Source organism: Aspergillus puulaauensis, chromosome 2 (genome assembly GCF_016861865.1).
Source record: "Aspergillus puulaauensis MK2 DNA, chromosome 2, nearly complete sequence".
NCBI lineage: Eukaryota > Fungi > Ascomycota > Eurotiomycetes > Eurotiales > Aspergillaceae > Aspergillus > Aspergillus puulaauensis.
In genome coordinates, this window is record NC_054858.1 from 3,811,679 (window position 1) to 3,834,639 (window position 22,961).

General features: G+C 51.3%; 14 protein-coding genes across 14 annotated transcripts; 8 read left to right on the forward strand and 6 right to left on the reverse strand.

Annotated features, from left to right (window-relative positions):
- Positions 1-15: 15 nt before the first annotated feature.
- APUU_21567S (GNAT family N-acetyltransferase) lies at positions 16-600 on the forward strand (the record flags this gene model as incomplete). Its single annotated transcript, XM_041700333.1, has 1 exon — positions 16-600. One exon carries the CDS (start codon positions 16-18, stop codon positions 598-600), a length of 585 nt encoding a protein of 194 aa, XP_041553329.1.
- Positions 601-933: 333 nt separating this feature from the next.
- APUU_21568S (uncharacterized protein) lies at positions 934-1,532 on the forward strand (the record flags this gene model as incomplete). Its single annotated transcript, XM_041700334.1, has 3 exons — positions 934-990; positions 1,042-1,305; positions 1,362-1,532. The coding sequence occupies 3 exons, from the start codon at positions 934-936 to the stop codon at positions 1,530-1,532; spliced, it is 492 nt and encodes a 163-aa protein (XP_041553330.1).
- Positions 1,533-1,737: 205 nt separating this feature from the next.
- On the reverse strand, positions 1,738-3,203 carry APUU_21569A (MmgE/PrpD family protein; the record flags this gene model as incomplete). The annotated part of the gene is made up of 3 exons (XM_041700335.1): positions 1,738-1,873; positions 1,918-2,696; positions 2,745-3,203. 3 exons carry the CDS (start codon positions 3,201-3,203, stop codon positions 1,738-1,740), a joined length of 1,374 nt encoding a protein of 457 aa, XP_041553331.1.
- An 805-nt stretch (positions 3,204-4,008) lies between these two features.
- Positions 4,009-4,613, forward strand: APUU_21570S (uncharacterized protein; the record flags this gene model as incomplete). The annotated part of the gene is made up of 3 exons (XM_041700336.1): positions 4,009-4,062; positions 4,121-4,306; positions 4,380-4,613. The coding sequence occupies 3 exons, from the start codon at positions 4,009-4,011 to the stop codon at positions 4,611-4,613; spliced, it is 474 nt and encodes a 157-aa protein (XP_041553332.1).
- Positions 4,614-4,900: 287 nt separating this feature from the next.
- APUU_21571A (alpha-keto acid decarboxylase family protein) lies at positions 4,901-6,705 on the reverse strand (the record flags this gene model as incomplete). The annotated part of the gene is made up of 2 exons (XM_041700337.1): positions 4,901-5,839; positions 5,899-6,705. 2 exons carry the CDS (start codon positions 6,703-6,705, stop codon positions 4,901-4,903), a joined length of 1,746 nt encoding a protein of 581 aa, XP_041553333.1.
- Positions 6,706-7,593: 888 nt separating this feature from the next.
- Positions 7,594-8,927, forward strand: APUU_21572S (aldo/keto reductase; the record flags this gene model as incomplete). The annotated part of the gene is made up of 5 exons (XM_041700338.1): positions 7,594-7,718; positions 7,763-7,849; positions 7,893-7,973; positions 8,026-8,596; positions 8,640-8,927. The coding sequence occupies 5 exons, from the start codon at positions 7,594-7,596 to the stop codon at positions 8,925-8,927; spliced, it is 1,152 nt and encodes a 383-aa protein (XP_041553334.1).
- Positions 8,928-9,050: 123 nt separating this feature from the next.
- APUU_21573A (amidohydrolase family protein) lies at positions 9,051-10,220 on the reverse strand (the record flags this gene model as incomplete). Its single annotated transcript, XM_041700339.1, has 2 exons — positions 9,051-9,985; positions 10,031-10,220. The coding sequence occupies 2 exons, from the start codon at positions 10,218-10,220 to the stop codon at positions 9,051-9,053; spliced, it is 1,125 nt and encodes a 374-aa protein (XP_041553335.1).
- Positions 10,221-10,478: 258 nt separating this feature from the next.
- APUU_21574S (cytochrome P450) lies at positions 10,479-12,172 on the forward strand (the record flags this gene model as incomplete). The annotated part of the gene is made up of 3 exons (XM_041700341.1): positions 10,479-10,712; positions 10,775-11,965; positions 12,023-12,172. The coding sequence occupies 3 exons, from the start codon at positions 10,479-10,481 to the stop codon at positions 12,170-12,172; spliced, it is 1,575 nt and encodes a 524-aa protein (XP_041553336.1).
- A 106-nt stretch (positions 12,173-12,278) lies between these two features.
- On the reverse strand, positions 12,279-13,509 carry APUU_21575A (alpha/beta hydrolase; the record flags this gene model as incomplete). Its single annotated transcript, XM_041700342.1, has 4 exons — positions 12,279-12,827; positions 12,872-12,963; positions 13,012-13,122; positions 13,176-13,509. 4 exons carry the CDS (start codon positions 13,507-13,509, stop codon positions 12,279-12,281), a joined length of 1,086 nt encoding a protein of 361 aa, XP_041553337.1.
- A 315-nt stretch (positions 13,510-13,824) lies between these two features.
- On the forward strand, positions 13,825-16,399 carry APUU_21576S (uncharacterized protein; the record flags this gene model as incomplete). Its single annotated transcript, XM_041700343.1, has 5 exons — positions 13,825-14,024; positions 14,072-15,139; positions 15,195-15,578; positions 15,635-15,897; positions 15,954-16,399. The coding sequence occupies 5 exons, from the start codon at positions 13,825-13,827 to the stop codon at positions 16,397-16,399; spliced, it is 2,361 nt and encodes a 786-aa protein (XP_041553338.1).
- Positions 16,400-16,527: 128 nt separating this feature from the next.
- APUU_21577A (sterol desaturase family protein) lies at positions 16,528-17,301 on the reverse strand (the record flags this gene model as incomplete). Its single annotated transcript, XM_041700344.1, has 1 exon — positions 16,528-17,301. One exon carries the CDS (start codon positions 17,299-17,301, stop codon positions 16,528-16,530), a length of 774 nt encoding a protein of 257 aa, XP_041553339.1.
- Positions 17,302-17,605: 304 nt separating this feature from the next.
- On the forward strand, positions 17,606-19,620 carry APUU_21578S (flavin-containing monooxygenase; the record flags this gene model as incomplete). Its single annotated transcript, XM_041700345.1, has 7 exons — positions 17,606-17,780; positions 17,837-18,238; positions 18,289-18,623; positions 18,698-19,038; positions 19,101-19,248; positions 19,301-19,405; positions 19,459-19,620. The coding sequence occupies 7 exons, from the start codon at positions 17,606-17,608 to the stop codon at positions 19,618-19,620; spliced, it is 1,668 nt and encodes a 555-aa protein (XP_041553340.1).
- Positions 19,621-20,266: 646 nt separating this feature from the next.
- APUU_21579A (uncharacterized protein) lies at positions 20,267-20,758 on the reverse strand (the record flags this gene model as incomplete). The annotated part of the gene is made up of 1 exon (XM_041700346.1): positions 20,267-20,758. The coding sequence occupies one exon, from the start codon at positions 20,756-20,758 to the stop codon at positions 20,267-20,269; it is 492 nt and encodes a 163-aa protein (XP_041553341.1).
- A 645-nt stretch (positions 20,759-21,403) lies between these two features.
- Positions 21,404-22,690, forward strand: APUU_21580S (uncharacterized protein; the record flags this gene model as incomplete). The annotated part of the gene is made up of 5 exons (XM_041700347.1): positions 21,404-21,785; positions 21,856-21,960; positions 22,010-22,248; positions 22,302-22,529; positions 22,580-22,690. The coding sequence occupies 5 exons, from the start codon at positions 21,404-21,406 to the stop codon at positions 22,688-22,690; spliced, it is 1,065 nt and encodes a 354-aa protein (XP_041553342.1).
- Positions 22,691-22,961: the final 271 nt, after the last annotated feature.

The window sequence follows — 22,961 nt, forward strand, 5'->3', positions numbered from 1 at the left end:
TATATTGAATACAGAATGTCCCAACCAATCCTCCAGCTGCCCAAGTCCCGCTGTCTGATCAGACAGTTCGACGACTCCCCCGCAGAGGAGGAAGCACTCTCCGCAGTGGCAAACAACCCCCGCGTCACTAATTACATGACCAACGCGTTCCCAAGCCCATATACAGTCCCCGAAGCCAAGAAATGGATCGAATTCACCAAGTCCCAGTCGCCCGTCCGCGACTTCGCCATCTGCGACGCGGAAACTAACTCCGTGATCGGCACCATCGGGCTCAAGCCCAAGACTGACATCCACCACCGCACCATGGAAATCGGGTACTGGGTTGGCGAGACGAGTTGGGGGAGGGGCATTGCGACAGAGGCAGTGAAGCTCTTTTCGGCGTGGGCGTTTGCCAACTTTGAGCATCTGATTCGGTTGGAGGCGGAGGTTATTGAGGGGAATGATGGGAGCAAGAAGGTTCTGGAGAGGGCTGGGTATGTCTTTGAGGGCAGGAGGAGGTTGGCTGTTGAGAAGAACGGGGTTCTCTTGGATACGTATAATTATTCCCTGCTGAGGGAAGAGGGAGAGACGCATGAGGGCTCGAAGACGGCCTGGCCATGAGGGAGGGATATCAGTATTCACCTGTCGATTTCTGTCCACTCTAGGTGGTATTCGGATTAAGGATGTTCTAGAAAGAAATGGACTGTTTATCAATTCACAGTGTGCCTGTTTGTCCCCATGGGGAAGGCACGTTTAAGCGAGCTCTCACCGGGACACACAGCTATAAATACAGCCTTCTCTTCTCTCACTCTCTTTCTCACTCTCTCTCTCACTCTCTCTCTCACTCTCACTTCATTCTCTCACTCTCGTCTACTCTCGTTCTTTGACTACTTCTTGAACTCGTTTCTTAACTGCTTCTTCAAAGCTTCATCCATTCGTTCAACTACCTTCACCATGCACTCCCTCATGATGCCCCTTCTGCTTGCATTGCTTGCTCTGACTGCCTTTGCTGTATGTCCTATCTTCTCTATACTAACACAATACTAATGATACTCTGCATAGGCACCCAACCAGCCAAACCAACCCGTCTCAGTCAAAGTTCCCTCCTCTGTCTTCGAGCAGCCTGACAGCCAGGTCAACTCCACAAACCTCCTGCTTCGCGAGTACGAGCATGTCACCTGCGGCGACTGGGGCGATGTCAATGTACCTGAGATCGAAGTCGGCATCGACTACCTTCGCGGTGTCAAAGGCGAGCCCCATCTCGACGCACACACCTGTGAGCGTGTTAGCTGCTCGTGGGACTCGGGTATCTACTGGTGCAACGACGTGGGCTCCTACTCCTTCTCATGCTAGACAGCACTAACTGATTTATCATCATATAGATGAACCGCCACAGACACCTGCCCGGGTACTATAACATTGCTGATGGCGCCGCCAAGATTCTCCAGAATTGCCAGCCTGTATTTGGAACTACTGGCACTCTTTTTCACAACGATGACTGGAGAGTTCTTATCGCACGTCCTTCTAACACTGGAGATGACAAGAGGTGCTAGGAAGTGGTCTTTGTATGGTCTCTTCTCAGGCGGGACTCATTCTCTGTTGATGCTGTCCAGCATATCGTTCATCTGTTACATCTGTCACTGGCATGACCAGGATTGTCTATGGCCATCTCGGCATCTTATTCTAATATGAGTTTATGAATGAATGAGCCACGGTGCATAGCTATGCATTGTTGAAGCTTTAGTCACAGTTCCTTATTTAAGCAAATGAGTATCTCTCTATCTTGTCCTGCGACTCCAAATTCCATATCCTCTGCACGGCATCCTTGAAGGCAGAAATGTCCTGGACGTGGCCATACTTCGCAAGCGCCAGAGCCTTTGACTCAATTTCATCCCTGAAAAAGTCAGCTTAATCCCAGAGATTAGGGCAGGAACATACCTGGTCAACGTCCACCCTGGATCCCCCTTCACGACATCCACCGACCTCGTCAAGGTTCTCCCATCCTTTGTTTCAACAACAACCCTCCCTAGCCACCTAGCCGGAAACTCCTTATTTATATCCTCATCAAGAACCATGCTCACCTTTCTCTGCAACTCCCGCAACTCAGGGTCTACTAAATCGGCCTCCGTAAAGTCCATCAGTCCAGCGGACCCCTTCTTCGCCGCAACAGCCAACACAAAGCCCATAGAGAACTTGCTCTGGTGTACTGTCTTCCCCTCTCCACTGAGACCTAACACATCAATCGCCGCTTTGTATGTGTATGCGGTGATACCCGCAATATCAGTATACTTAACCCCTTCCTCCTTCAACAGCGCAAGCAGCGCATCAGCCGAAGGGTGCGTATGCCTGCACGAAGCATGCCACTTGAAACTTGACTCGAGAACAGACCACTTCTTGCCTAGATCGCCATCAATCGCACTAGGGGTTGGATCAAGATTCCCTAGCGCAGCGCCCATGCCCCTCGACCCTTCTAGGATATCGGCCGTTCCTAGGAGCCCTAACGCCGAGGTATAAGCTGAGAACACACCAGTCGCACACGCCTGCGCCGTGTGGACCTGCTTGCTGTGCGCCGCGTCAAGCAGAAACTGCCACAGTCCAGCAGCCTGCGTCCCGGCCGTACCAATCGCGGAGACGAACTGGTCGACGTTTAGACGGAGCAGGTACGCGGTTGTTGCGGCGGCGCCGAGCACGCCTGTTGTGGCTGTTGTGTGGAATTTCTATATACATATTAGTAACTGGGGGGGTATCATGGTAAGGGGAAGTACCTCGTAATGAGCTTTCCCTAAATACTCGCCAGCCCGACAAGCGAATTCATACCCGATAACACACGCAGTTATAAACTCTTTCCCGCTCGCACCCACATCCTGCGCTACAGCCAGCGCAGTAGGATAGATGATTGTCGCGGGATGCATGACAGAACTATTATGCAAATCATCCTGCTCAACAACATGCGCCGAAGCCCCATTAACCAGCGCCGCAAACGCCGGAGACGTCCGCACATCAGGGAACCCGATGATCTCGCATTTCCCGTCCGCGGGGCCCATCTTCTTCGCGTACTCCAGCATCGATGTCACTGCGATGTGGTCCCGGCCTGCGACGGCGCAGGCCAGCGTATCCACGAAGAAGTCCTTGGTGCGGTTTATGACGGCGTTGGGTAGGGTGTCATACTTTAGGGACAGGGCCCATTCGACGAGGGTTCTTGTGCGTGTGTTTTGGGATGTCATTTTCTTCTGTCTTTTCTATCTTTCTTTTCTGAGTTTTCTCTGCTTCCTTCCTTTGATTTCTTTCCTCGAGTACGGTATATGGCGTGGTGGGGGTGGGAGGGTGTATATAAGGTAACCGAATAACCGAGTCGGCTTCTCGCCAGACGTGGGGTAAATGTGGGCGCCGAGATCGGCAGGAGCTTGTCCAAGCTTAGAGTAAATATAGGACTGTTTGTGAAAGTTGGATATAGAACTCTTGGTATGGCATGGATTGGATGTTTCGGTTCGAAGGTCTCATGCTGGTGACTTGGTGAGCAGCTACGTCAATTGTCTGGGGCCGGCAATCATACTGACCGAGCTGGTCATCATTCCTTTGCAGGCTTCAGTATTCAATGCAGTGTGAATGAGTATCGGGTTGGTTCTCGTGGTTAATTCGATCGTAAGGTACAGTGCCTGACCAGTTTTCTATGTTTAGTTGTGCCAAATATAGCAAATATCATGGAATAACTCGTGAATGACATTGCAAAGCAGTCCTGTGTTTTGAGCAGTCAAGTCTGAGGTGAAGCTCTGAGATGAAGCACAACACAGAGAGCACGTGCCCTGGAATAGCATATTCACTGTATCGCACACTGCAATTCCACATAAATAATAGCTTGAACCATACTCTTCTTTCCTGTTTCCACTTCAGTCAACTGGTGGATACTTCCATCATCCTGAACAAGCAATCAATATCAATATCGACCTCTCAAATCCAGACTCAATCCAGCCTCAATCCAGCCTCAATCCAGCCTCAATCCAGCCTCAATCCAGCCTCAATCCAGCCAAAATGAGGTATCTCATAGCAACAATCCTCTCCCTCTTCGCAGCTATTGCCGCCGCCGTAAGTTCCTGCAATCGTCAATATCAGCCTCCACTAACCCTTCTGCTCTTTAACTCAGGGCCGGGATCCATATACAGTGGCATGCACTCTAAAAGGCGGCGCTCGCATGAAACACGTCCCCGACTTAAAGAAAGCCGTCACAAAGGGACAATCAAACAGCTTCCTGATCCCCCCAAAGCTGGAGTACGGGAAATGCGAGTTCCTGAAATGCATCGACGATAGCGCTCTCTCTTGGTGTAATTATGTACGTATCCTACCATCTCCAACTAAGTTGCGCTGTCCTGTAATCGAAAAGCTAATCTGGCACTTTTCTATAGCACAAGGGGATCACAAGCCAAATCGAACCCGGCGATATCGCAGATGCCGTCGACATCATGGTCAAATACTGTAAACGGGGGGATCGCATCAATGGCGAGCTTTACTACTCCGGGAAGCGCAAGGTTGCTCTTGAGTATCACCATACCGACAGTAAGTGTGATGAGCACAAGTTCACGGAGGATAAGCAGAATGGTATCCATGGGGACTGGATAACCATTGGGCCTAGTGGTTGAGGTTTGAATGGCCTTGGATGCACTGGGTTTGCTATGTTGGACTAAAGGCTGATATGGTTTGGGTTCCTGGATATTTAAGCTGCACGTGCTATACGCAGCTCAACAGATTCATGTTTGTTATAACCAACCCACTAGGCTAGTTGACAGGCAATATGATGGTTCTGCGGTATTGCTCTCGACTACCATGTCTTAAATCTGACTACATTAAATAAACATAAAACATCGTACTCAAATGCAATGAATCTATCATCTACTGAACTTTTATCTTTGAATCCACGATTTTGCATCTAAACATTGTCTCCGTTGTTCCTCCTCGCAGCCATCTGCACCAACCTCTTCAACTCCTCCGGCGCATCCTCCCTCCCCATAACAACCTCCACCATACAAAACCCCTTGCCCGCAGCAACCTCTTCATCGGCAAGTACATCCATCAACTGGCCCCAATTCTCAGCTTTCCTGGTAACAACCGGGTACGAAGGATCATCAACCGGCGCCCCAAAGAACGACGGCGCATCGAGGTACCTCCACGGATGCACATCGTTATACCCAGCCTTCATCCCGTGGATATACCGCTCGATCGTGTACCCGTCGTTATTAATCAGGAAAACTATCATATCGAGTCTGTTGCGATATATATCGCCCAGCGCCTGCGCGGTCATTTGGAAACTCCCATCGCCTTCGAAGAGGATTGTTCGGCCGGCCGTGCTGTTATTGTTAGTGTTATTGTTGTGGATAACTATATCCCTCTGAGCCTGAGATACCCCCACCGCCGCAGCGAGCGCACATCCAATCGACAGCCATATCGCCGAATTAACCATCTTCACACCCGGTGGGAGAATCAGATCATTCGCACCGAGCGAGGCCGTGCCCGTCTCAACAACAACGATATCATGCGGTCGCAGGAACTCCGAAACCCTAGTCCAGAATGTCTTCTGATCGATTTGCGCATCCGGGACAGGGACGGGAAGGGCGTCAAGAAGCTCTCGCGGTCGAGGCGGAGGTGAGTATCCCACCCAGGATGACCGGGGTATATTCGTGTCATGTAATCCGTCGAGCACCCGGCACAGAAGAGCCTTTGTATCAGCGTGCACTGTGCGCCCGTCGATGTCAATGGTAGTCCGGTGGATGGAGACTGTATTCTCGACGGGCGTGAGGGCCGTGAAACCGAAGGTATTTGTATCTGCGTCGAGCGGTCCAAAGCGGATAACGAGGTCGGAATATCGGACCTCTGTGGTATGTGCATCGTAAGGGCTTGGGATGTGGCTGCCGCAGCGCCGGTGTACACGCCGTGGAAGTTATGGAGGGTTTCGTTGACGGATCCTTTGCCAAAGGGCGTTACGTAGGTCGGCCAGCCCGTGGTGCGGATGAGTTCGTCTGCCTCGGGGAGGAGGTTATAGCGGGTGGTGAATCCGTCGACGATGATGGCTGGGCGTTTGGCGTTCTTGATTCGGCTGAGAAGAGTGGAAACGGCGATAGCTTCGATCCTGGCGTCGGCGTTGCTTGGTTTGAAGGAGGGGGCGATGCGGTGGTCTAAGTCTACTGACGAGACCTTTGCTTTGACCATGTCGGTTGGTAGCTCGATGTATACGGGACGGCTCTCTTGTAGGCATTGTTGGAGAACCCTATCGATCAGCTCAGGTGCAATAGCAGGATCGTCTAGATTCGCTTGCGCACAGGTGAAATCCTTGTATATCCCCGCGAACCTGCGGAAATTCCCATCCCCAAACGAGTGATGCAGATTCAGGCCCTTCTTCTGGGCATGGGCAGTTGTTGGAGGGGTCCCGACGATGTGCACGACTGGGACTTTCTCAGCATACGCACCGCCGATGGCATTCAGGGCAGACAGCTCTCCAACGCCGAATGCTGTTATGAGTGCTGAGATACCTTTGATACGGGCGTATCCGTCTGCGGCGTATCCGGCGTTCAGTTCGTTGGCGTTTCCTGTCCAGTGCAGACCGGCGGGCTTGAGGTAGTCGAGAGCAACGAGATTGTAGTCTCCTGGGACGCCGTGGACGCTTCGGACGCCGAGTTGGTGGAGTCTTGTACAGAGATATTCGGCCAGGTCGACCTTGCCGCCGTTGATGGCCCCCATTGTGTCAATGGTGGATTGAAGTGGTTATATTGGAACGACAATGTTATGGGGCAGAGTTTGTGGGTTATTGCGGTGTTTATGACATTTCTCACCAAGAGAGAAAGAATTGAACTCATTGTGCGTTCGCTTGTTCTACAGCTTTAAATGAGCAGGTAATTGAATGCTCAATTCACTATTTGGACACATGCTTTCACTAATTGGTGCTTTGTCTGGAACAATGGCCATGATAGGTCTTGTACAGGGAATACCTAGTGTCGACATGCTATACAGATTTTGGTGACACTAGACCTTGATAAATTCTGGATTTGCAATTTATATTAAAATGCCGAGCAAAATGTCTGGATGTAATGGAACAGCGCCGGCCCCTGTCAATATCCATTACAAGACTTGATATGCCGAGTCTGCTGGTAATATTAAGAAACCCAATTGGGTATTTGAAAAAGGCTTTGTTTATCAGAATTATTTTCTAGGACGGTCGTGCAGCCCGCGTTTTACAGCTGGAGACCCTAGAACGAGTCAAAGACAGCTGTTCCTTCATGAACGAGTTTCTCATATTGACTGCCGGTATACAATTATATTTGTGTCTTGGCTAATAATGCTTATCCAATGTTGTATAGTATAACATTATTCAGCATTTAAACTTACATCATAGTGATCTGTTATGTCCGCAACAACCACCAAATAATAAACTGCAAAGTCCTAAGTCCGATATCCACAGTAAGCACTGTACATTGCACTGGCCAATGGGGCTCTCTCTGCAGAACCCCTCATTATCAAGGTCTCCACTGAATCAAGCCGGCCATCACGCTGTTATAAAGCAGCAACGTCCTGAAGCTGGAATTGCCAAATACATTGATTTCTGGAATCTATCTAACACTACGCTTTATCATGTCTATTTTTGCTCCCGCTCCAAAACCCCCCAGCCTTCTTGGCTACCACCGGGTCCTCTCGCCCACGGCCGGCGTGAAGGTGTCCCCGCTATGTCTTGGGGCTATGAACTTTGGTGATGCCTGGTACGCAGTCCCTGTTGTAGTGTATTGATCTAACATCATGAAAGGAAAGAGTTCATGGGCGAGTGCAACAAGGAGCAGACCTTTGCCCTCCTTGATGCCTTCTACGAAGCAGGTGGCAATTTCATCGATACGTATGTAGTCTCCTCCTTTAAAGTACCTTTCTAATTGCAACAGGGCAAACAACTATCAGTATGAAGAGAGCGAAACCTGGATCGGCGAGTGGCTGCAAAAGCGCGGAAACCGGGACCAGCTGGTGTACGCTCCCTCATCCCAACCAGTCTATTCAAATACTGATGATATGATGTAGAATCGCGACAAAATACACAACCGGCTTCCGCAACAACCACCGCGACACAGAACCCATCCAGTCCAACTTCGTCGGCAATTCATTCAAATCCATGCACGTCTCCGTCAAGAACAGCCTCAAGAAGCTGCAGACCGACTACATCGACATCCTCTACCTGCACTGGTGGGACTTCACCACCTCCATCGAGGAAGTCATGCACGGCCTCAACAGCCTCATCACCTCAGGGAAAGTCCTGTACCTCGGTATCTCAGACACGCCCGCCTGGGTCGTCGTCAAGGCGAACGACTACGCGCGCGCAAACGGCCTGCGCCCGTTCTCGGTGTACCAGGGGAAGTGGAACGCCGGGTATCGCGATATGGAGAGGGAGATTATCCCCATGTGTCGGGACCAGGGGATGGGGATTGCGCCGTGGGGACCGCTGGGTGGGGGAAAGTTCAAGACTGCTGAGGCGAGGAAGGCTGCGCAGGGGGATTCGAGTAACAGGGGGGCGCAGCTGAGTGAGACGGATGTGAAGATTTCGGATGCTTTGGAGAAGGTTGCGAAGAAGAAGGGGGGGACACTGCATGCTGTGGTAAGTTAGATGCCCTCATTCTATGGCCCATCTAACGAGACAGGCACTCTCATACGTGATGCACAAGGCGCCCTATGTATTCCCCATTGTTGGCCAGCGCAAGGTGGAGCATCTCAAGGCAAATATTGAGGCTTTGAGTATCAGTCTTTCCAGCGAGGAGCTGGCTGAGATTGACGCCGCAGCGGACTTTGATGTTGGATTCCCCATGAACTTCATCTTCAGGGACTACTCGACCATCAACACTGCGTCGGATGTCTTCCTGACCCAGGCGACTGCTCATATCGATGTGCCTCCGCATGCTCCACCTGTCCAGAACAGACAGAGTTTGTAGATTAGCCTAGGTTCGGTATCATGGAGATTCTTATCTAGTTTCCATAGAAATCAGTAGATCAGCTAGCTAGAAACTCTGATGTAACTGGTAGCTGTATATGCTATATCCATTAATATCCATATACTACAACTCACTCCCTCTCATCTTCACCAACCGCGGAAACAGCTTCAGCGCATTCCCATAATTAATCATATTCCTCAACTTTTGATCCATCTCATACCCCTCCAACTCCTCCAAAAACGCCGGATACGCCGTAACCGGCGCATACGGAAAGTCACTCCCATACAGGATATGCTCATGCGGAACCATCTTCAAGAGCATATCCAGCACCTGCGGCGCCGAACTCAACGCCAGATCAAAGTAGAAACTGCGAAACGCTTCCATGGCTTTATCATGCGTTGTGCCCATACGGTGCGAGACTGCAAAGTCCGGAGCTTTCTTCATGGGCGTTGTCACCCGCGAGATTAGGTACGGGAGGGCTCCGCCTGCGTGGGATAGTATGACCTTGCAGTCTGGGTACTTGAGCCTGGTACCATTCGTGATCATGTCCATTGCCGTACGGGTAGTTTCATGCGGATAGTCGATGGCCGGCTGTGGGAGTTTGGGATTAACAGGGTTCGTATCGACCGGGTGCGTGGGGTGGATGAAGACGACACATCCTCGCCTATTTAGCTCTGCCCAGATGGGCTCTATGTCTGGATGGCCGAGGTACGTATTCGACGAGCCATAGCGGGTGAATAGCGTGACTCCATCAGCATGCAGGGTATCCAGCCCGTATGCGATCTCGGCGAGGGCGTCCTGCGTGTCCAGAATATTGGGCAGCGATACGAAAAAGGCGAACCGCTCGGGCTCTTTATTGCGCAGGTCTGCGGAGTATTCGTTCATCTGGCGTGCGAGCTGGGCTCGGCCTTGACGATCTGGGAGAATGCATGCTCCTGGGGCTGTCACGGAGAGGACAGCGATCTGCACGCCAACGCGCTTCATCAGCAGCTTCGACGCGAGCGGGCTCCAGTGAGGCGTTGGCCAGCCGCTGGGGTCGCCTCCTTGGTCTTCGACTGCTGTTTTCAGTTAGCGGAGTGTCTTGAGCAAGTAGTATAGCCTACCCTTGGCGTAGAATGGAGGGACGCAGTGGTGGTGGGTATCGATCTTGTTCACTGGGGGGCTGTGGCTCCACCCAACAGCCTTGTCCCGGAGCCAGTCAAGGGCGCGCTCGGTCATTGTGCTGTGGTGGCTAGTGTTGCTAAGGTGAACGAGCAGGAGAAGTGCGACAAAGGACAGGAGTATGGCTAGCATGGTGGTATCGTCATGGCATAGTTGGTCCCACAGCTCTTAATAATGTTGTCACGGAACTGTTCCGGGGACCACTCACCGTCGGGTGGGATCCGGCCGTCCTATCCGGTGCACTACCTGATACTGGGATACGGATGTGCGAGGTGGGGTTAATATGCATAATGGGCCTTTGCAGCATCCTTGTCTATCGGGCTGCAGCCGGCGTTAAAAGTCGTATATCGCATCTTGTCTGTACGGGGACATCCAATCCAGCAAGACACCATGGGCAGCATATTCGCAGCTGCCGAAGCATATCCAATCAGCGCGACCATCGTAGCCATAGCAGCATGCCTAGTGACAATCGCCCTCACCATTCGAGAGGTATTCACCCCAGTTGGGAAACGGAGACCACCCCCTGGGAAGACATGGAAACTCCCTCATGGCCCTCGAGGGGTCCCAATACTCGGCAACCTCCTTCTACTTCGCAGGGCACGCGATGATCAAGACTTTAAACTGGTGCGTGGGAATCATGTACACCGATATCAAACAGAAGAAGTGGCTCACCGGATACACTACAGCACAGCGACCTCGCCAAATACGGCGAGATGACTACTCTCCACCTCGGATCAAAGACCTGGGTTCTGCTCAATAGCAAACGCGTTGTCAGTGAAGTCATCGCTAAACGCGGCGCCCTCACAAATGGCAGGAGTCCCATGCCTATTGCCAGTGGGATTGTGAGCCGCAACGCACGTTCCCTCCTCCTTCCCCCCTCGGGGTGGACAGAGAAACGACGGGTGATGCACTCGCTGCTTAGCGGGACTGCATTGAAGCAGTACGGATCGTGGCAGGAGCTCGAAAGCACGCAGATGCTTGCAGAGTACCTGTTCCAGCCGGAGAGGTGGTACCGCCATCATTATCGCTACGCAAACTCCGTCGTGCATCGCATTGCACTCGGGGAGCGACTGACCAAGACGGGGAGAGAGCTGGCTGATCTACAAGATGTCGTCACGCACTTCGTTGGCAGCATCGGCTCCAGCCTGGTTGACTGGTTTCCTGAACTTGATAGGCTTCCCCGTGTTCTCCAGCCATGGCGGAAGTACTGGGAGAGGCTTGGTGACTGGAACGAGGAGGTCTACAGAGCGTGGTGGATTCCGGTCAGGGAAAAGGTAGAGCAGGGCACAGCGCCTCCGTCTTGGGTTCGTGATGTCCTTCTGCACCCAGACACCAAGTTTACCGGCGACGACCAGGAGGCCATGTATGTCGCTCTGCAACTTCTCGAGGCGGGGTCCGATACGACCAGAGAGGCATTGAACATCTTCGCAATGGCGGCCCTTTGCTATCCTGACAAGTTCCAGAAAGCGAGGGCAGAGGTGGATCATATATGTAACTCTGGAGGAAATGCCCGTCTGCCAGGGATTGGTGACCTCGAGCAAATGCCCTACATCTGCGCGATGATCAAGGAGCTCCTGCGCTGGAGGCCTATTTTCCCCTTTACCCCGGACCATGTGCTCACGTCCGACATGGAGTTTGAGGGTTATCATTTCCCGGCAGGCGTTGGGTTTGTGATCAACGAGATCCCAGTGTGCAACGAATGCGACGACCCAGAGGAGTTTAAGCCCGAGCGATGGCTGGACGGGCATGAGGCCGACCCAGCACATGGGCTTTGGCAGTTTGGCGGAGGTCGTCGTATTTGCGTTGGGTATAGACTGGCGTTCAGGGGACTGTTCATCAATGTGGCACGTTTAGTGTTTTGCTACGACTATGCAGCAGTAAGTCAACGAGCAGTGCAGGGGCAGAATATGAACTGACATATAATGATCTACTAGGCTGGGTCATACGACCCAAACCGCTTGAACCACCACAGAACCGACGAGCCTTTCCCGGTCAAGGTGACTCCTAGGAGTGAGCAACACGTCGGCTTAATCTTGGACGAAGCAGCCTTACTGCAGGTTCTGGACGACGCAAAGCGGATATAAAATTCGTCGGCTAGATAGTGCATTATAGAAGGACCCGAGTGTTGTTATGCTCGAATCACAAGATAGTATTACGGTGCTGGGCTAGTTGGAAATCTATATACCTAGTTTACTTCAAACAAGCTATAACGAAGTCTGCAATTGCCCTTGTCGTTACACTGGGAGGCCTTCCAGCTGAGAAATCCATCAATGGCCCATCGTGCGCTTCGTTTGCCATGTACAGGGCAACCTCGCCCTGACTCTTTCTCTTCAGCATCCTGCCCAGCTGCTGGACATGGTCGCTGAAGACCTCCTCGTAGCCACCAGTCACGAGAATACGATCCACAGCCTTGAGACTGTCCCACCAGCTTTCCGGAACATCGAGGGCCATTCCCCAGCCATTCCCAGCACAGATCTCGTCGTTCCAGGGAGAATACTCGACAAGATAGAGTCCCCATTTTTCCACGACTTCCCTACTAAGAACATCGGCACTAAACCATCTTTTGTAGGAGGGCGTACTAAAGTTGAAGGATGATAGCGGCGACACAAGGAAACACCCTTTGACTGGGCCGTTTAGGTCGAAACCATTCTCTGCAGACTGAGATGGATACTGGCGGTGGAGATGAGCCATGAGGCCAAGCGACAGGTGGCCGCCTGCAGAGTCGCCACCGAAGACAATCTACAGAAAAGTTAGATTTGATTTGATGGAGACAGCCGACATACATCAGATGGTCTATATCCGTTATCCAATAGATGGTTCAGTGCGAAAATTCCCTGGGTCATTTGTCTGGGATATGGGTTTGTCGGAACCAGGTCTGAACAGTAAGTATATGCTTCATTACTTCCTCTTCGGTAATACGAACCGTACTCCAGGATGCACACGCTCAGCTCTATTCCAGCATTGGCTGCCTCGATCCTGATATATGCCATCCAGTCCAGGTGTCCTTTAGCAAGCGGCATCACATATCCACCACCTTCGACCTTAGCAGTGGTTCATCAATGGCGCACTATGAATAGAATATTATACCGTGGAAGAAAAGAACAACTTTATCCGACTTTCTTGGTCCTAGCCAGAGCAGGCGAGTGGCATTATCAGCAGGCAAGATATCCACCGCACGGCTGGCTCCATGAGACAAGACCCATGCATCATATACGTCGATAGTGGATGGCAGCATTGCCTGCAGCTGCTCTGGGGGAGTTTTGACCATCAGCGCACCAGCAAACCCATTCCATATGGCCGGGGCTAGAGGTAGTCTTTTGAACCCTGCACGGATAATAGCGCCTGGGATTCTGAATGCTGCTGATGGCAGGACATAGAAGATGAGGGTAGATAGAAAACGCCACTCCGCGAAGGCGGGCATCTCGGTATTCATCTATTGGCACTCACAGGTGCAGATGTAGCATGGACTAGATAACCATAATATATTCGTAATCATATTGAACGGAATGGGCCGAGAGTCCGGAATGCTTCCGGTAGAGGAACCAACAATCGTCCTGGCTCCACCAATGCATCCAATAGTTTTCAATCTCAAACTCTGGCTAATCATTCTATTGGATTCCACATGTCAATCCCGCACAGACGTGCGTGACGTGTAACCGGAACACTCCCGGCTCTCGATCTTTCATACTCCTGTGAGGTTGGCTTTTTATCAGCCTTCCAGACATTGCCCTACAGAATGCCACCAAAAGCTGCCGCTGAGTCGAAGCGTCGCAGTACTCCGCGAAGAAAGGTTGCTCTGGCCTGCGACTCGTGCAGAGAGAAGAAGATCCGGTGCGATGGGAACAAGCCCATCTGTGGGCCATGCACCAGACGGGCGTATCGGATCGACCAGTGCGTCTACAGCTCGGATAACGCCCGGTCTGCCAGCAGAGACGAGTGAGCATGATCCATGCATGGACGAGTCAAGCCCTAACGCAGCATAGATATTTTCAGACCCTTTGTCAGCGAATCAGAGGACTGGAAGACGCCTGTTTGAGGGCCGGGGTCTCTATCGACTCATCGGATCCCCAGACTCGATGTGAACTCAGAGATCCCAGCAGACACGGTAGAGACCCAGCTGAGGACAGTCCACAACCTGTCGAGACTGCTGGACTAAATCCAGTCACACCGGGGCATCCGGTGCCAAACGGACAGAGTGACAGGGCAAATAGCCAGTCTGGATCCGTAGAAGAGACTGCGGAGAGTACCCAAAATGCAGCCTACGAATCGCCGTTGTTCGACGATGGGGGAGGCCACATTACGGGCATGGGCCAGATTACAGCCCTGGACGATGGAGCCAGGCGCCAGTCGTCTCGATTTCAATTCTATGGCAGTTCTTCCACAGCCTCGCTCATGCGGTTTGCCTGGCAGTCGATGCCTTCGCAGCCAGTGAATTCTTCGTGCCCCGAACGTATGTCCAGTACTCTCCAGGATACTTTCACTGAGTACCGGTTCGACGATTTTGCGCTGCCACCGCGCACACTGGCAGACCACCTCGTCGGCTGCTTTTTCAGCCACGTCTACACCCTCTATCCATTCTTCGACCGTCCCGCATTTGAAGCGGCATATAGAAATCTGTGGCGTGCTGAGGATGAGGCGGCGGTCCCTCTCACAGACCTGAGAATTGGACTGGGTTCAGCCGCAGAATCTGGGCCTAGATCAATCCTCTTCCATTGTGCATTAAATTATATCTTTGCCTTGGGCTGTCAGTTTGCGGATATTGCCCCGGAGGAAGTCGAGCACGTTGCGAACTCCTTCTTCCTTCGAGGGAAGCGGTTTATTGGACTCGATTTGCTTGACATCAATACCCTTGGTGTGGTTCAGACTTTACTGATCACGGCACTTTTTCTGCAGAGCTCTCCCTATCCCAGCCGCTGCTGGCATTCCGTCGGGGTTGCTTGCAGGGTTGCCCTGGGCCTAGGACTGCATGAGTCGGATACCCTTGCCACCTTGACGCCTTTGGAGTCTGATATTCGGCGCCGAACCTGGCATGGCTGTGTGATGATGGATGTGTAAGCCCGACCCTAATTCCAGTTCCTCTTGCTCTGCCCTAATTCTTAACTGCAGCACTCTGAGCATGACATATGGCAGACCAACCATGACGACTCATCTGGCTCCTCTTCCCCCTCCGGATGGTTTCGATACCTCCCGTCCAGACGGGCCCAGTAACTGGACACTGATGGCATTCTATACTGAGGCCATTAAGCTTTACGGTATCCTAGACAGAATACTATCTGATGTATACTCCGCTTGGCGTGGCCGGTCATGCCAGGGTCAATCACAGTCCCCGACGAGGAGCCTGGGAGGCCTAGACGTCGTCCTTGAGATCGAACGACAACTCACTCTATTCGAGGCCAATCTTCCGTCGTTCCTTAAGTGGAACTCGGGCATGCATTCAGATAGAGGCCTGGGTCAGGCAATTTCTCAGCAGAGAAATGTTCTTCATGCGAGGTACAATGCCCGACCCTTTCGGCGGTATCTGAGTATAGGTCCTGATATTTATACAGATACGTGCATCTCCACCTCCTTCTACATCGTCCTATCTTCACCCAGCTGTACTCGGAACGAGTACGCGAGCGCGAGTCCACAGGTGAGAGCAACTCACAAGAGAGCCCGGCTGCTCAGAACCTCGCAACTCGGCGCACCTTGTACTCGTCTATGGCTACCAAGTCTGCAACGGCCTGCGTGATGGCAGCGATTGACCTCACGCACCTCGTCCACGAGACCTACCACACCAATGCGACTGATGCATGGTGGTACAATGGATTCTGTATGCGCCCATGGCCCGTCATTTCTATTTAACAATCTGTATTAATTCCAGTCTAGATGTGTCAACCGCCGCAATAGTCCTCCTCATGTCCTTCTCCGCCCCGTCAATGCTCCGTCCATCCGCCATGGATAAAGCCCGAGAAGCCTGGAGAGAAGCAACAAGCGTTCTAGAGTCCATGGCTACAGTGAGCGTGTCCGCAAGCAACACACTCCGATTCCTCCGTGCTGCGTATCGCCAGGCGGTTTCCGGTTATGGTGACGTCCAACAAACAGAAGCAGGGGATCGCGCTGCCAATTCTAATTGTAATTCTGCTTCGTTTCAGTTGCATCTGAATGACATGGGCCAAACTCATGATCCGTTTGATCACCCAGATCATGACCTAATGCAAGTGCCGTTTTTCAATTGGGAGGAATATGTGGCGAATATGGGACAAGGGCAGGGACAGGGGCTGGATGATTTAGGGTTCTTGACGAGGCTCGACTTTCCTGATACTTTAAGTTAAGACTGGATCTTATTTCTTTTTTTTGGAATGGACGGCTAAGGGAGTTCTATTAGCTAGGGCAGTCAATATATTGTTGAACAGTATATATATATCCATCAGGCTTGAGCTTTATCTTTCTCCGTCTTCGCTCATTCAGCCTTCTTCACCTTCGGCCTATCCCACCCCACAACATCCGTCCCATGAATCCAGTCCATCAACCCAATAGTCCCATAATTAACGCGGAATTTCTCATGGTGCAAATCGTGCAGTTCGGCCGGCGGCAATTTCAAAAGGTCATACCCGCTATGGTCCGCCGCAGCCTCCCATAGCTCAAAGGTCACAAAGCCCATGATAGACAGGAAGTGCGCACCTTTTAGATATAAAGGCAGTGAAACCGGTAGGACGTTTGCGAGGATATGCTCGACCGGGTGTGCGTACTCGGCTGCGAATGCCACGGGCGTGATGTACTTGTGGTGCATTTTGTGGATATAGACATAGATTCTCGGGTGGTGCAGAGCGCGGTGGATGTAGTAGAACGAGACTTCCCTTGCTAGGAGACCGAAAGCGAAGTCCACGATAAACTCTGTCCAAGGGGGCACGATTGGATCTAGATTCAGAGTCGCGTGGTCCAGGCCAGCGAACCAGACCAGCATGCCATGGAGGGCTACTACCCAGACGTGGTTGAACAGAGTCACTTTGACACAGTGCAGGATTTGCTGGCGAGTTGGTTGTCGGCGGGCATCTTGGATTTTGTGGCGCTGGGAGAATTTTGGAAATACAGTGTCGATGAACATGTATAGCGTTGCTGGGATGATGAAGCCGACGATTTGAGTGATAATTGAGCCCGTCAGTTCGATTGTGCCTGGCTTGTAGGTTGTTATGATATGGTCCCAGGCGGCCTGCAGCTTGTAGTGGAGATCCATGATTTGGTGCTGGGAAGATGGGATTTCGCTGGACTATTTCGCTGGACTATTTCGCTGGACTATTTCGCTGTCTGCTGGTATTATATCTCTGGAGGAGACGGAGCTGTTCCAGACTCATATGAATCAATATCTAGCATGATAGAACAAGGCCGGAACTGACCCGAACAGTCTCTTAACTAGGGCATTTACACATGTCTTCATGCGGGAGAGCTCCGGCATCACATGCAGGACGCTTTCATGATTCTACTTAAACCTGCCCATGGCAGAATCCAATATATCGTGATCCAATCTATGTAAACCAGCCATGACTTCGAAATCTGTTGATGCTCCCTCTTACAGCCAGGTAGCCTGTGTTGGTGCAGGGCTATCGGCCGTGGCTCTAGGAGCAACACTGAAGAGATGGTATGACCTGGAAGATATTCAGTTCTTCGAGCGACATCCCAACAGTGGTGGAACATGGTACATCAACACCTATCCTGGTCCGGGTCCCTTTCCCTCTCTACGTCTCCTACTCATACCAACTCACCCCGAACAGGATGCGCCTGCGATGTGCCGAGCGCACTGTACAGCTTCTCCTTCGCACTCAACCCCAACTGGACAAGGCTCATGCCCTCAAACACTGAAATCAAAGAGTATGTCGACAACGTGGTCGACACCTACAACCTCCGTCGCAAGATGACCTTCGGAACGGAAGTAGTCCGCAGTGTCTGGCGCGAGGATGCAAGTCGCTGGCTTCTATACCTCCGAGACCTGAGTTCCGGGCGCGAATACACCCACGAGTGCCAGATCCTCTTTGCAGCAACAGGGCAGCTCGTCGAGCCACGGCCGTGTGAGATCCCTGGTGCCGCCGACTTCCACGGGAGTATCTTCCATTCAGCGCGGTGGGATCACAGCGTGGACCTCCAGGGGAAGAATATTGTTGTGATCGGGAATGGCTGTACGTACCAACCCACCTTAGGAATATACATCCATATCTGATGATGCTAGGCACTGCTGCACAGATTGTCCCGGACCTGGTAAACGAGGCAAATATAAAGTCTCTCACGCAGGTTATCCGGACAAAGCACTGGATATTTCCTGCCCCGAACTTCACCTACCCACGGGTCTTGCAATGGATCTTCCGCTATGTTCCATTTGCAATGAAGCTGCACCGACTCCATATCTTCTTGATTGCCGAGAATGACTTTCGCTTGTTTCCAATGACCAAAGGAGCTGCGAAGCTGCGAGAGAAGCGGCGAAAGCAGGTCGAGAAATACATGCGCGAGGCAGGCCCAGAGAAATATCACGACCTCCTGATTCCGGACTTTGATGTAGGATGCAAGGTATGTAACTATTTGTATCCTTTCAATATACGCTTGGATAGATGCTTTAACATATGCTAATTTACAACTTGCAGAGGCGAATATTCGACCCCGGCTACCTGGACTCTCTACACAGCGACAAGCTCTCTTTAACTGACGCGAAGACCGAAGAGATTACCGCAGACGGCCTCAAGACAGACAAAGGCTTCATTCCGGCGGACGTTATCATTCTCGCGACAGGCTTCCAGACCAACAAATTCATCCCGTACATGGATGTAGTGGGACGCCACGGCGAGAATGTATCCCAACACTGGACCAAGTATGACGGCCCAGCCGCCTACAACTGCTCTGTGCTGAGCGGCTTTCCGAATTTCTTCATGCTGCTCGGGCCTAATGCTGCTACTGGGCATACGTCGGCCATGATGGCTGCGGAGAAGTAGGTGTGCCCCTTATTCTTTTCACCCAAGCCCAGGACAGTGTTTTAACCCATCATACCAGCTCGATCAACTACGCTCTCCGTGTCTTGAAGCCCGTTTTGGATGGCGACGCCGTGTCGGTTGATCTGAAGCCAAAATCCGAGCGCGACTATGTTTACTGGGTGCAGGACGCATTGAATAAACGTGTTTGGAACGCGGGCTGTGTATCAGTAAGTCTCACTCTTCGATCTGCCGCTTGACTATCTAACGGTTAACGAATAGTGGTATCTCAATGATAAGAAATGGAACTCCATGTCCTATCCCTGGACACAAGGCCACTACTGGTGGAGGAGTCTCTTTCCCACCTGGTCCGATTGGGATATAAAGGTTAGTCTCCATTTCAGTCAAGTAGTTTTTATCATAATGCTCACTGTTAATAGAAAGCTACGAAGCCATCATCCGGTGAATCGTGGAGAATTCTGGTCCTTGCTCTTCTTTGCATTGGTGTTTTGGGGACCACACAGTACCCTCGCATGCAAATGTGTCTCGAGCTTATTGAAACCTATTCGGCTAGGGTACCATCCAGTATCCTGAGCAGGTAGCTGGCAGAGACTAGCCGACGTGTTGTGCTTTTATTCATTATTCTACTGGGTCATGTATTTCCTGCAGTGTCGTTTATCGGGCTAGTGTATATTATGCAGCTTTTGCCAAGTCGTTATCAGCATACTATCGTTGGACACAATCAGATAACCAAGACTTTCGGCAGGATATCCTAATAAATCTTTGTATAATAGGTGCTTTCAAGTAAAAGTCCATAATTACAGGGTAGAAGGTCTCTGACGGCAGATCTGGCCCTCACTCTTCGCTGCCCCCCCGAAAAGCGGACCACTAGCAAATTGGGGAAGAATAGGTCCCTTCCAGACACATTGCATGTCTGAAACAGTCTAAGATAGCTACTAAAAACAATATCGTTCGTGCAGGCTGTGCTGTGCTACCTTGGAAGCGGGTGATTTCGCGGTCACCATACACCTTATTGCAAGGGCAACACGAGGTAGTTGACCACTTGTCCTGTACTATCTGCAGATATCCGAACCAGAATTCTCGGTAAATGATCTCTTATAACCTCGAAAGCCATATATCGACATTGCCGCCATCATGCACGCCTGTAGTAAACGCAAGAAGACTCAGCATAGGAGCCTTTCCAGACCACAACCCTCCGCGTCAACAACAGTTCCTCGCCTATCATTTCTACTGCCCACATCTATCCCTCGGTGCATAAGTATTCGTTCGCTGAGAAAGCTTTGATACGCGTACCTGCTCCGCTGTCCACCCAGAGTCCACGCTACGGACGAAATCGTGAATGAAAGCTTTGTCGATCTCCTCTTCTGCACCCGAACCTGCAATTTCCGGTGTCATCACGACTGCCTCCCTCAATATAGATCCAGCGTCTTCTTTGTCCACCTTCGTGAAAGGTTCAACAAGAGGTTCGACTCGGCCATCCGCAACCCCCCGTCCGGGAATGTAGTGACTGCGAATGATGACACGGCCGAAGAGGGTGTCGGCATGATGGAAGTCAGTCCAAGTTAACGGGCGTTTCTCTGGCGCCCCTTCCAGTCCTCCAGTTAGTGCGGACTCTAGCACCATCCATTCGGTCGGGGCCCAGGTCGGCCTATCGCCGTCTATATCCGAGCCCTGCGTGATCTTCAATGTAGTGGTTGCCGCGGCTATCGCCTTCCTCATTATCCAGCTTATTCCTTGCTGACGTTCTGAGCTTCCTAGACGCTATGTCATGGTATGAATTGAGATACTTACTAATTTAAGAACTGCGTCGAGGTTGGTCGAGAGGCTTTTGTCCTGTTTCCGCGGTGGATCAGCGTGAGGCCAGTTTCATGGCATGTGCGGTATATTTACCATCACCCAGGTGCCGCTGAAATTTCCGACATTTGTGACTCGACGAGTCCCTTTCGTCTTATCCATGGCCTTCTCATTCGCAGGGTCAATATCAAAAAAAAAAAAAAAAAAAAAAAAAAGCAAAGAAAAGACAAACAAGACCCAAGTGATGAGTTGGAAATGCGGCCACAATAATGCATTGCGGACGCCAATTAATAGATATCTATGGCATCTATCTGCTCTACACTGAATTTCTGAACTGAATGTTAACTATTCGGATCCTTCCGGCTGTCAGGTGAATGGGTCCATTGTCATATGTGAATAGCCGGATGCCTTCCGGACTCAACCCGGAACAGTCACGAAGCTGGGACGCCTTGGAAATGGGAGACTGCAGATACCTACCTAGATGGATACTCTTATGTCGATATGTATATACCTCGTATAAAGTGCAAGAAAGTACACGCTTTGGTCACCCTTGCAGCGCTTCCCTAGAACATGAGCACGATGGCCAGACCAGGATTCCTCCCCCGTGAAGGCCTCTACATCGATCCAATAGTAGTAGGCCTGCGAAAGTCGATCCTCCATCCGCTCTTCACATTACCGTGTCTACACGTGGTCGGAAGATTCAGCTCCCTCGCGCGATACGAGAGCCTTGTCCAAATCGCCGCGGCAGCCAGTGTCATCCTGTGGCTCAACGATTGGCTAAGTACCAAAAGTCGGAACAATTGGGTTATAGACGATACATGGGACTGGAAGGAAGAGCTGGTCGTGGTGACTGGGGGGAGCGGTGGTATTGGGGCGGGAGTTGCTCGCCGTCTTGCTGCCCTGGGTTCACGCGTTGTCGTGTTAGATATCATCCCTTTGACATTCAAGCCTGGTATTTCAACTGAGCTCCATTCTAGAAGAGACCCAGCTTGTCAGGGCTTTGCCGACGTTAATATTCGCAGACAATAAACGAATCCTGTACCACAAATGCGACCTGAGCGATGAGAAAGAGATCGCAGCTGTTTGCGAGAAGATCAGAGCAGAGATTGGCGATCCAACTGTCCTAGGTCAGCAATGAACAGACACATCTCAATAATGCCTGACTGACAGTCGCAGTCAACAATGCTGGTCTATCGCGCGGACGGACCGTAGTCGAGAGTACCTACAACGACAACAGCATAACCCTGAAAACGAACCTGCTGGCACCATTTCTCCTATCGAAAGAATTCCTCCCTGCCATGATCCAGCGAAATCACGGACATATCTTCAATGTCGCTTCGATGAGTGCTTATATCCCACCGCCAGGGCTGGCTGATTACGCGGCGTCGAAAGCTGGGTTGATTGCGTTTCACGAGGTATGACTCGAGTCTTGCATTACGAGTTCAAGCTACTGATCTCAATGAATTAGTGCCTTATGCAAGAGTTCCGAGCCCAGAATGCCCCCAAGGTCCGCGCGTCTCTTGCTGTGCTGAGCTTTACGAAAACGCCGCTGTTCAAAGGCGAGACGAACCAGCCCCGGTTCTTCATGCCTCTTTTACATGTCGACACTGTTGTGGATGCCGTTGTGGATACACTCACCAGCGGCCTCAGCCAAACAGTGTTTCTCCCAGGGATATTTAGTTATTTTGCTGGCTTGGTGAGTCGTTTAACTCCGCCTGACGCAGGGTTCTTGCTGAGACTATGCAGCGAGGAATGCCGGATTGGGTTCAGGATCTTGTTCGCGGTGGCACGAAGTCTTTGAAAGTGGATTTTAAAGGGCGACAGGTGATTGATCCACAGACTGGGAGGCTTGTGTAATGATGTGAATATGGCTATCGAACTGATGAGTTACTGTTGTTGATGACGGGAGCCCATTACTTGTTTGACTGATATAACTAACTCGAATTGAGGTGACAGCAGACTAGTATCGCTAGAGCTAGCGACGTCATTAATTGTACTGAAATTGTTGGAAAGTGTCAAGGAAATTATCGACTGGATGAGAAAAAAAGCGGAACCAGTAATCCTGTTATTTAAAAATAAACCTTGGGGATCTACCTATTAATAATAGGACAGAATAGCTGGTTTTCTT